At 34.4% G+C, this 12274-nt stretch overlaps 1 protein-coding gene across 6 annotated transcripts in view; it reads right to left on the bottom strand.

Annotated features, from left to right (window-relative positions):
• LOC106873190 (kinesin-like protein KIF21A) overlaps positions 1-12274 on the bottom strand; it is a 212552-nt gene that overhangs the window by 130536 nt on the left and 69742 nt on the right. For all 6 annotated transcript variants that reach the window (XM_052969487.1, XM_052969488.1, XM_052969483.1 and 3 more), the window contains exon 3: positions 7182-7224. In XM_052969487.1, the coding sequence (XP_052825447.1) occupies positions 7182-7224 (43 nt within the window). The remainder of the gene's footprint in view (positions 1-7181; positions 7225-12274) is intronic.

The raw sequence follows: 12274 nt of genomic DNA, 5'->3' as shown, positions 1-12274 counted from the left end.
CATATATACATATATACACATATATACATATATACACATATACATATATACACATATACATATATACACATACATATATACACATATACATATATACACATATATACATATATACATATATACACATATATACACATATATACACATATATACACATATACATATATACACATATATACATATATACACATATACACATATATACATATATACACATATACGACGGGCTTCTTTCAGTTTCCGTCTACCAAATCCACTCACAAGGCTTTGGTCGGCCCGAGGCTATAGTAGAAGACACTTGCCCAAGATGCCACGCAGTGGGACTGAACCCGGGACCATGTGGTTGGTAAGCTAGCTACTTACCACACATCCACTCCTATGCCTATTCACATTTGGTCTGCCTAGGGTCATGCATGAGACTGAACCCAAAAGCTTGTGGCTAGAAATCAAGCTACTTAACCACACAGTTACGCTTTGTATCTAAACACAGTTTGGGGAGAAAATGCTATACTGAAGTGTATTTATATATTACAAAATTATGCAGTCTTAAATGTATGCCTAAAAATAGTTGTTTAGATTATAAATTTTCCAATCCAATAATCTCTTCTTTAGAGTATATTCATAATATTTATACATATAGCTTCTGACATATCTCAGTTGTATTTCTAGCATTTCCCTAAGAATTCAATTCTAAAAATATGTTGGTATACAAGAACTTTACATAGTATTTTAAGAGTATTTCCTTTTACTAAAAATGATATATAATATGGTTTTCTATCAAAATTAACTAGTTCTATTTTCCCACAAAAACAAACAACTGGTGCAAAATAACTACTTGACCTAAACCCCAAGGTTAAGTGGTAAGAGTTGAGAAAACAAGAACAAAGTAAATTTATAGACCTTAAGAATTGTTAATACCATCTGTGAAGTTCTAAGGAATAGAGCAAAAGAAGTGTCTTTATACAAACATCTTGAAAACAAAGCTGCTGAATAATAATCTGGATGTATAATGTCAGTGTGCACACACAACGGAGTGTAAGCACCCTGAGAGAAATGTTGGACATAACAAGCATCAGATGTGGTGTGCAAGGGACAACTGTACTGGTATGGTCATGTGCTACATATGGATGAGGAAAGCTGTTTGAAGAAGTGTCACTCCCTAACAGTGGAAGGAACGCGTGGAAGAGGGAGACCCAGGAAGACATAGGATGAGGTGGTGAAGCATGACCTTCGAACGTTGGGCCTCACAGAGGCAATGATGAAAGACTGAGATCTCTGGAGACATGCTGTGATTGAGAAGACCTGGCAAGGAAAGTGAGATCACAGCCATAGCCTACACCAGTGTTGCACAACCAGCCCATTTTAAAAGTACCTTTGAATTATCGGGCAGCATTCCATGCTTGAGGAGACCTATTGAGTCAAGTAAATTAAAATCAAATCAAATAGAAATTGTAGTTGTGGCTGTTACCAGTGCTGGTGGCAAGCAATAAGCACCATTCATTAATGCATGGGTCGCTGCCAGACTGGCTCCATGTGCCGGTGGTACGTAAAAAGCACCATCCAAACTTGACTATGCCAGCCCCCCTCCTCTTCCCGGACTGGTTCCTGTGCCAGTGGAACATAAAAAGCACCATCAGAGTGGTTGGCATTAGGAAGGGCATCCAGCTGTAGAAACATTGCCAGATCAGATTGGAGCCTGGTGCGGCCTCCTGGCTTACCGTCCAGTCAAACCGACCAACCCACTCCAGCATGGAAAACGGACGTTAAACAATGATGATGATGATGATGATGATGATATCACTTTTATATGGTAATTAGTTATATGCTAACAGATTGCTATCAATTTTTATATGGAGACTAGTTGCAAAGACTGATATCACTTTTAAATGGTAACTGGTCACAAAACTGAAGTAGATCATATTTCAAGATGAAATAGTTGTCAAAAATTAGAAACAAATTAAGTAATGCATGTACTCCATATAAATTAACCAGACTATCTTTTCTATGCCAGTAATAAACAGGCATTCGTCTGTCATTATAAATATTTAGCTATATACACAAACTGCAGAACAGAACATTTAGATCTTTTGTTATTTACAAGTGAAAAGCCAAATATACTATTTTATTCAGGATAATCAAAACTCTGAGCAATCTGACTGAATAGGAATATAGAAAGATTGCAGAAAATTGTTGTTTATAACAAGGACTTATATGTTTAAGAGGAAATAGGTTAGTCCTAGTGACTAGTATCTTAGGATGACTGATTAGAATACAAGCTAACAATGTAAGAAGAAAAAATATGTGACTGATACTGAAGAAAAAGGAAAGAGCGACAAAGAACTCCAGCAAAGAAAAATCAAAATAAACATACACAGCTTAAAGAGAAATTGAGCTGTAAATGTTTTTGAAAGATTAGTACAAAAAAATGTGGAGACATTTCCTTTTGTTTTAATTGTAGACATATAATGATTTTGTACAAAGACAATTCAGTTATTTATCTACAAAGTCATAACTGATGAGTTGATGTACTGAGTGAGACTACTAACTTAAAGACAATGAACACAATCATACAGCCCTTTCACCATGGAACTTGCCTTGGTGTAATTTACAAATAACCTAAAAATATTAGTTTAACTGAAAACAAAAAATAATAGAAATAAAACTAGATATTTTTTTAGCCTTCAGAGTAGCACATACCAAGTCAACTCAAAGAATATCAGCTGTGACCATCCTATCATTTAATCAGCATTTCTGGGACTGATTATTTTGTGTGGGCTTCCTGTTTTAAGATGGCTGTTTGTGAATTGATGGATGTTTGGCTGTTATTTCTAACAAGTCAATTGTTAAGCTTAAAATTTATTTGTCATCCAGTTTCATATCACCACCTTGTCCTTGGGAGTCTTTATAAAAGCCCATTCATTTGAAAAAGAACTCCATGGAGGTCTCTGATCTGAGGATAACTTAATATCTTGATGTCCTTCCTCCCTCAGCTCTCCTACTCCTCAGCCCCCAACTCCTAAGTATCAGAGGCCTTGCAAAGGTCGTGAGTACAGCACTTCCTATTCTGACTAAGCAATAAGGGAAAAATTGGGGAGGGGGGATGAAGAAATACCAGTATAGGGATGGGACTAAATAGCAGTGTAGCAAATACAGAAAAATAACTAATTATCAAGTTGTTAAGATTTTCCTAGAAAGAAAAAAAAAAAACAACAATAACATCTGTTCCAATGTCCTATGAAGATAGAGTATCCACATTGATTTAGATCAGATTCTAAAGTGGGTTGACACTACCCTCCACAAAGAGGGCTTTATGAGACATGAAAGTGACAGTGAGGAAAATGATATTACAATAAGGGTTCAAGTTGATCCAGTCAACAGAACAGCCAGCTCATGGAATCAATGTGCAAGTGGCTGACCATTCAACAGACATGCATACCTTTGATGTTGTTCTAAGAGAGATTCAGTATGACACAGAATGTGACAAAGCTGGCCCTTTGAATTACAGGTACAATTCTTGTCCAGATGAGCAGGCTGGAGCAACATGAAATGAAGTGTCTTGCTTGAGGACACGACGTACCATCAGGAATCAAACTCCCAGCCATATTGACTATGAGCAGAACACCCTAACCACTAAGCCACACATCTTCAAAACAATATTACGGTGCTGTGGAAATCAACTGGATCATATTATGCAATCGCTGTCACTTCTGACCCAGATACCATACAGTATACCTTTGGTTGAAAGCTGATCACCACAAATGTAATAAACATGGTCATGCATAAACCTGTGAACTCAAACACTGAAGTCGACTTTTTGAGTTGAATAGGATCTGTTTCACAGTAATTGTTTCTCTTTACAACACATTCAATAAGAAAGTACAATTTTTCCCTGTATGATTTATACATACAACAGAGATACATAGAAAAAGAAAAGAGTATGATCAAGGTTGCATGATAGTGCTAGCTGGAGTAACTTTACATTGAGTCGTGGTATGTACAATTTCCTGCAATTCAGACAGCTTCATGGTCCCAGCAGACAAAATGGAAAAGATGTTGCCCCAGAGGATGGCGAGAGAGATGCACTGGAATAGCAACTCTGATTCACGGGACTCACACTTGTGGAAGGCCATCTCTGCCCCAATAACAGTAAGCATGAATATGGTCCAGGAGCCGAGAACGCCAGAGATCTCCACTGCCACAAGTTCAACCATAAACCTGTCAGAGAGTGACCGATATTTTGATAGTTTGCCCCTCAACCTGATGAGCAGCAGAGCCTAGGCTGGTAACAGAATAAGCCAAGCACATCAAATTGTTGCTGGAGTAGGTGTCACAGCATGAGGTATCCTAAATGAGGGACCAACCACCATGGAATGGAAATACCGTCCCTTTGGTCTAGCCCTGCTGGTTCAAGCTGACAATACATTAAATAAGGTAAATGTACTGTCCATTACATAGTTTTAGTTTCTTTCTTGTTATGACAGTTTTCAAATACATTTTCATTTTTAATTATTCCTCTGTTAACATTCATTCAAAACAATGTCTCATAAAAACCACAAATACAAAATTTATTCTTTCATCAAACTATCACATCATTGTTGTGGGCTATTTAAGTTAAACTTTCTATGTATGAAATTTACAAATCTTTACATTTTTACATGAATTTTTTGTAAAATATTTGTTTTCAATATTGAATATCAAGAATTTTCCTTTTAAATTTTAGATATTTCTTACCATTATGAACAAGCTGGAAAATGGTGATTATAGCTCCAGTAAAACAATCCAACAAAATAAATTATTTCTTGCAATATGTAAATATTTGTCTACCTGCAGATCACCAATAACTTGTGTCCTTTCTGAGAAAATAACTAATGAAGCTATGAAATGTCTGAAGAAGAATTTTTTGGAAAAGTATATATAAAGTAATATTACAGCTACAGAAAATGATGGAGGCTGAATTTCCAACTACAAGGGAACAGTTTTAATCTAAAACATGTTAAGAATGCAGTCAACAAATTAAACTGTTCACTTTGAAGTCATATTATTTGATGTCCAGTCCCATTGAGTGACTTCTTGAGTTTGTGCTTTTCTACTATAGCACCAGCTTCACCAACTTCTTAGTTAATCTGTTAGATGGAAACCAAGTGAGCTAGCGCATGCGTAAATGTAGAGATTCTACGCTTGTCACTACTTCAGCAAGAAAGTAGTGATGTTGATATTTTGTGTGGACATTATGACCAGTTGCTCTATGCTTTTAAAGACTTCTAGGATAAAAGAAGAAAAAAACAACTCCTTACTTGAAAAAGCAGGTAAGCATTGGCAGCAAAAAGAACATCTGGCTTTAAAACCCTGCTTCAAATAACGCGCCATATTTAAACTATGCTAGTTTGGAAGAAATAGATTATAAACCAAGGAACTAACTAACGAAGACTTTGGTAAAAGGGAGCTACCTCTATCAATTTCCTTCACAATTTACAGATAATAATCTGAGGACCAACTGTGTACATCTACAATACTTGGAAGATGCCTGAGACAAGAATTAATGAGTTTTTGAATTGAGAAATCTTGACTGGGTAAACAACAACAAAAGAAGAAAAAAACGATGTGAGCAAAATAGATCTTTAAAAATTCAACTGTATGAGGTCATCTTTGAGTTACAAAATGACAAAAATAAATTTCATCTTTTACTGGTTTCGGTCATTAGACTGCAGCCATTCTTGGATAATTTTAGTCAAACAAATCAATATCAGTAATTATTTTTATCTTAAGTCTGGTACTTATTCTATCAATCTCTTTTGCTGAACTGCTAAGTTATGGTGACAAATTCATCAGGCGATGGAGGGGGACAAACAAAGACATTCACACACGATGGGCTTCTTTCAGTTTTCATCTGCTAAATCTACTTACAAGCCTTTGGTTGGTTCAAGGCTATAGTAGAAGACACTCGCCCATGGTGACACACACTGTTACTGAACCCCAAAACTGTGTGGTTGTGAAGGAAGCTTCTTACCACACAGCCACAAAGGTAAACAATATCCTATCCACAAATAAATAAAGATTGAAATTTTTTTTTTTAATCAAAATGTGTGTGAAATGTGGTTACAATGCAGTATGACCTTTCCTTTATTATGGAATGAAGCCAAACTACTTTTCTATTGCTTTTCTGCTCTCTATCTAGTGGTGAAATATTTTAGTGCAGTAACCCAAATTTTGACCAAGTATAAAAGCTGTATGGAAGTAGTACAGCTTGAAGATTAATAACATTTATGAAAACTGGAATCAAATATTGCATAACTTGCTGGTCATCAACAATGGAGATAGTATTAATTGTAGGAGTAAAAAATATTTTATTTATATTAATAAACAATGTCTAAAATGTTAATAATTCATATTTTAGTAATATCAATAACAATGTCAGCATTATTTTAATTATTAGCAAAGCCTACTACATTATTATTTTAATCATTTTAAGCAAACCATTATAAGTAAAATAGTAATTATATTTTAATTACAGCCACTAATATTATTCTATAAAGGTAAAATTGGTAGGGACCAAACATATCCAATTAGGTGGCTATTCAGCAAGAAAGGTTGGAAAATGTTGGAGTACACAAGAATTTGCAAATCTATTGAATCTGCAATGGTTTAATGAAACATCTCTATTTAAATCTGAAGTACATGTGTAACATGTTCCCAATGTTCTTTGAATTCAAGAGTAAAAAATAGAATTAATTGCTGAATCTACAAACTTATAGACAGATGAAAGGCTTGACATAATTATAAATAATTTGCCAGAGAATTTTGAAGTTTTAATAGTGTATCAACATTGTTAAATATGCATGCAGAGAAAGAGAGACAGGCACACAGACAGACAGACAGTAAATAAAGAGAGCACTTGACGTAACAAGAATAACAATTAAGTGAATGGGCTGAAAATAGATGGAGTGGCATTGTAAAGAGACTGAAGGTGAAGCATCATTTTCAGTGCATTACAGCCTACAGTGAGGTCATGTAAACTAAATCAGAAAGGCCAGGAGGTTAATGAGAGACAAGATTGGCTACAAATGCTTACAAGTCAGGAAACCCATTTAAATACACTTGTTTTTAAAACAGTAGTAATTAAACAGGTTCATATAACAATTTATAAAGATTGATCATATCAAAGAATAAGGTTGTGACTTTACCTGGCCATAGGCAAATACTGTTGCATTGTAACCTTCAAAACATCTGCAAAGAAAGAAAAATGAAAGATAGAAATATAGGTCTTTTTGTAATAGTTTTGAAAGTACTTCAAATCTATTTTTGTATCTAAACCAATAATTAAATTAATAAAATAGATTTTTATCAATGCTCATAAAAGAAACTAAAATATATCATTCCCATTTAATTAGTAGAAAGACAAACCACACACATTAAGCACAGATTAGGTCAAAACTGTTCTAGGTTGTGAACTAGCTCCAGGGAATTGCATACACAATACATCAGCAAACTCTTTTCAGTCAGTCAATTAGTTTTCAATTTAAGATCAGGACAAGATAATGGAATAAATGTAACGTGTTCTCTACACATTATGAAGCAAGCCACAGCATAGTACAATGTGCAACATGGACTCAACAAACTAAAATGAAGCATCTTCAAGGTCAAAGCTTGCAGGTCACTAAAATGTTTTAAGGAGTTATATCATAGCACTACTCAAACATGGTTGACAACACAAAAAATAAAATATTCAGAAAGGATTACAACAGTAAACAATTACAAAGTAGATGACATAAGTAAAACAAAAAAAAATTTAAACAATTACTGCATTATTACAGAAACATAAGAATGGTAATCACTAACAGATCCATATCAAGGATTGGTTCACTATAGTTAAGAAATTATAGTTAAATGGGCCTGTTTTTTAAATATTATCACACACCCACACCCACACACACACTTCACTTATCTTAAAGTAAAACCCATTTTAAGGTTATACAATTAAACAGTAATACTGGGGATAATCACTGAATCTCATTGTGCTTGATAAGATATTCATAGTGAATAAAATGTAGTATTAACAATGGTTTCAAATTTTAGCAGAAGATCAGCAAGTTCAGGGGGAGGGGTAAGTCAATTATATCAACCCCAGTGCTCAACTAGTACCTGTTTTATTAACCCTGAAAGGATGAAAGGCAAAGTCGAGCTCAGAGGAATTTGAACTCAGAACATAAGGATGGATGAAATGCCACTAAGCATTTTGCCCAGCATGCTAACGATTCTACCAGCTCCCCACCTTAAGTGTAGTACTTATATTAAAATTATTGAAGTAGCCATCTTATAAATAAATCTTACAACACTGAATTTTTCAACAAATAAATTTTAACTGGCATAATCAGTGCCTTAAGCTGAAAAGATCAGACAAAAATAAATTGTAACATTCATTGAATACAAAGAAAAATATAAGGAGATTGAATTAATGGACAACATCCACTTTTTTTTTTTTCCATGCTTGCATAGGTTGAACATGTGTTGTTCACACTCATTTATGATCTGGCAAGAGCAACAGAGAAAACCAATCAACCTCATTGTTGTTTATGAATTGGTTTTAGTATGGCTTTGTGGTTGGATGCTCTTTCATTCTCCAACTACTTTTCATCAGGAATTGGATGCATTTTAACATCCTGCCAGCATTAGAAATGTTTATAGCAAAAGCAATAAGTTCCCACTACCATTTATCAGTTGTTATCCAGAGTCACTGCCCTCCTGGACAAGCTGCCTTGAAAGAGTCCATGTTACCTTTGTCCATTTGTTCTATTTCCTTAATAGGATAACAAAACCAATATTAAATGAGGAAACAGTATTGAAAAATTAGCTTTTCTTTTTCATCTTTATAAAAGTTATAAGTGGAACAAAGAACCTATTTCATGTTGGAAGCCAGTTAATGTAAGAAAACCAATGCTTCAAATTTCATTCAAAGAAAATATATATACAAAAAAATTCAGTCTAACTACATTATACAGTTTACCTGCAACTAATAGCATTCGTGAATACATCAGAACTAAACTAGGTGATCTATATTAATGTTACTTTTCATAAGGCGAAGTGTATTATTTCAACTGGTATTTTTATTAAGCTAGTGAGGAAAGATTGAGTTCAAAATAAAGCTGTTTAGTCTCTGGTAAAGTTTATGAACTGTTTGTAACCTATTGTTAATAGTGAGGTTTCTTCATTTTTGCTTGAATGTTGTACCAACAAATTTAGTTGTAAGGGATTCAGTTTTAAGATTTTCTGTAACTAGAGGACATTATGATATGTATTATACCTTACATGTTAATATACTAGTAAAGGTTGTACTAATGAATTTAGTTGTATGAGGTTCAGGTTTTATGCCCCTTGAATGCATGTGTATGTGTGTGAATATCAAAGTGCACGCTACATGAAAATCATTGTGGTAATGATGTATAGGTTATCTTAATTGTTTGACTTCTTATGGTTATGTTGAGTTAGGATAAAAATATTTAACCCAATGTCAACCCTGATCAATGAGATCGCCATCGCCTTCCTGGCACTTGTGCCAGTGGCACGTGAAAAGACATTCGAGCGAGTTCATTGCCAGTACCGCTGGACTGGCTCCTGTGCAGGTGGCACGTAAAATACACCATTTCGAGCGTGGCCGTTGCCAGTACCGCCTGACTGGGCTTCATGCCGGTGGCACATAAAAGCTCCCACTACACTCTCGGAGTGGTTGGCATTAGGAAGGGCATCCAGCTGTAGAAACTCTGCCAAATCAGATTGGAGCCTGGTGTAGCCATCTGGTTCACCAGTCCTCAGTCAAATCGTCCAGCCCATGCTAGCATGGAAAGCAGACGTTAAACGATGATGATGATGATTCCAGTTGTGACCATCTTGTCTTTTCAAGAATATGTAGGACTATATTTTTTAGTATCTCCTCCTCCTGTATTTATAATGTAAGATGTGGCTTGAGAAAAATTTGGCTGCTATTTCTAGCAGCCTCCTTTTTGTATTCCATGTCGAGTGCTATAATTTATCTGTTCTCAAAGAGACATTTTCCATATATATATCATGTTCATATACAAGTATATCTTGAAGCTTATGAAGAAGACATATATAAAATTCATGTCAGTATAACTTGATGTTTACACTATGATGAGAAGTGTTGCATGCAGTGAACAGGAATATATGATAGCAGAGGGAGGTTGTGGGTGTATAAACGGACTTGATAAATAGTGTCCTGAGGAGTAGTAGTAGTTAGGCAACATTTGATGCTCATTCGTCTTAAATTAAGAACACTTTTATGAACATGTGTTTGAAATATTAGCTGATGTCTTGAGGCTAGGAAGGTTTGTCTCACATTATGCTTTTTATTACTGAACCAGGCTTTCACGTATAAGCTATTAGGTGACTACATATTCCTCTTCCTTGTTTTCTTTGAGGACACCATTATGACTTCCAAACACTGACCACATCCACCAAGATTGCCCTCACTGTGGACACCATTACAACTACCAAGCATTGACCACATTGACCTAAACTGGTGCTCATTATGGACAAAATTAAAACAATGAAACTGACCATATCCAATAGCCAGTCAGCATTGCAGATACAATTACAACTATAAAATACTAATCATATCCAACTAACCTATCCTTATAGTGGATACCGTTATAATTTTATCAACCAGACTAAAGTAACAGATATAGGATAGGATAGCAGAGACAAGTTACACAACAAATTGAAAAATTGGATAACATCCTAGCCTGGCTTGGTCAATTAGAGGGAGCAGGAATCAAAAATTATAAGACATAAGACATGTGGAATGATATAGACCTGTTTAACCCACACTACAGTCAATATATATACATTGGAAATAAATCTTACTCAAACAAGTGATAAGATTACAGTTTAGATATCCTAAACTAGATAGACTTTTATAAACTCATTTCATAAAAAAAAATTGTTTGTATAATAATCCAGGACTGTGCTTTTAAAACTTTAGAGTTCAAATACCAAAGACAAAAATATCACGTATGTCAAGATGTACAAGTCAACAACAGTGCATGAGTATGTAGTCACTAATTAGGACAGGCTATTCTTATGAAGTAACTTCAGACATACTAGCTGTGGAGCAAAACATTCCTTCATCTACCATCCACTCTTAATTCTTATTCTCCTCGTCACATTTTTATCAAATGAAATTTCCACAGCTGCCATGTGAACAGTCGTTCAGAATTAAACAAAAGCTAGAACTGACTACAAAATATCCATGTCACTTTTTTCTTTTCTTTCTCTTTTCTATCCCCCTCCGTTCACACACTTAATACTTATGTATTTTTGAAACAGAATTTTTAAATAACCTTTACGCTAAATGGAATTTTTTAAAAACGAGAGCGGGCTCACTATAAAGACTAGCTTTCTTATTGGTGTATTCTTCCAAATTTTTGTTACATTAAACATTCATAAAACTAAAACCTACTTCATTTATCCAATGGAGATAATAAAAAGTATAAAAGAAATAAGCAAATTATAGCAGAACAATAAGTTTGCTTTAAATAAATAGATTAAGTAAAAAAGAAAACAATTAACTAAGCAAACAGGAAAATTGTACATCCCAACGGATGGATAGCAATTACTGTAATAGTCATCTATGTGGTATAGCTGTAGGACAGGGGTATTAATCTTGTCAGGAATGCTTAAAAAATATATAAATACAAGGAAAAATAGTTTTATCTATTCTAGCTTTAAAAATAAAATTTACTTAAAAACTGGGTGGAGCAAAACACATTTTAGCAAAACAAAAAAGTAAATATTTGTGTGTTTTGATACATCAGTGAATTTTAACATTGTTCAGGTACACAGGAGAGAATTATGTAGTAATAATAACTGTGCTTAACTAAAAATATGCTTTCAGTGATATCTGGAGTAGGTTTTACTGGACAAAATTTATCACATTACACACATATATACCAATATCCACTTACAATCTATACATCTAATTTATGCCAGCACAGAAGGAAGACATTAAACAATGATCATGATTATATATATATATATATATATATATGCACACACACACACCCCCACACACACCCCCCACACACACACACACCCACACCCACATATTTATCACTTTAGCATTGCAATATTCATTAGAAGCTCTGATGAAGCTATAAGGTTTTACTCATGCACTCAATTATGAATCTAGTGCATTTTACAGCAGAAACAACTGTAAGCTAATGAGGTTCATAATTGTTTATTCCTTTGTCATCTCATTTTCTTT

This window comes from Octopus bimaculoides, chromosome 7 (assembly GCF_001194135.2).
Source record: "Octopus bimaculoides isolate UCB-OBI-ISO-001 chromosome 7, ASM119413v2, whole genome shotgun sequence".
Lineage (NCBI taxonomy): Eukaryota > Metazoa > Mollusca > Cephalopoda > Octopoda > Octopodidae > Octopus > Octopus bimaculoides.
Note: the sequence above shows the minus strand (reverse complement) of the source record. Positions and strands in the feature narration are given on the sequence as shown.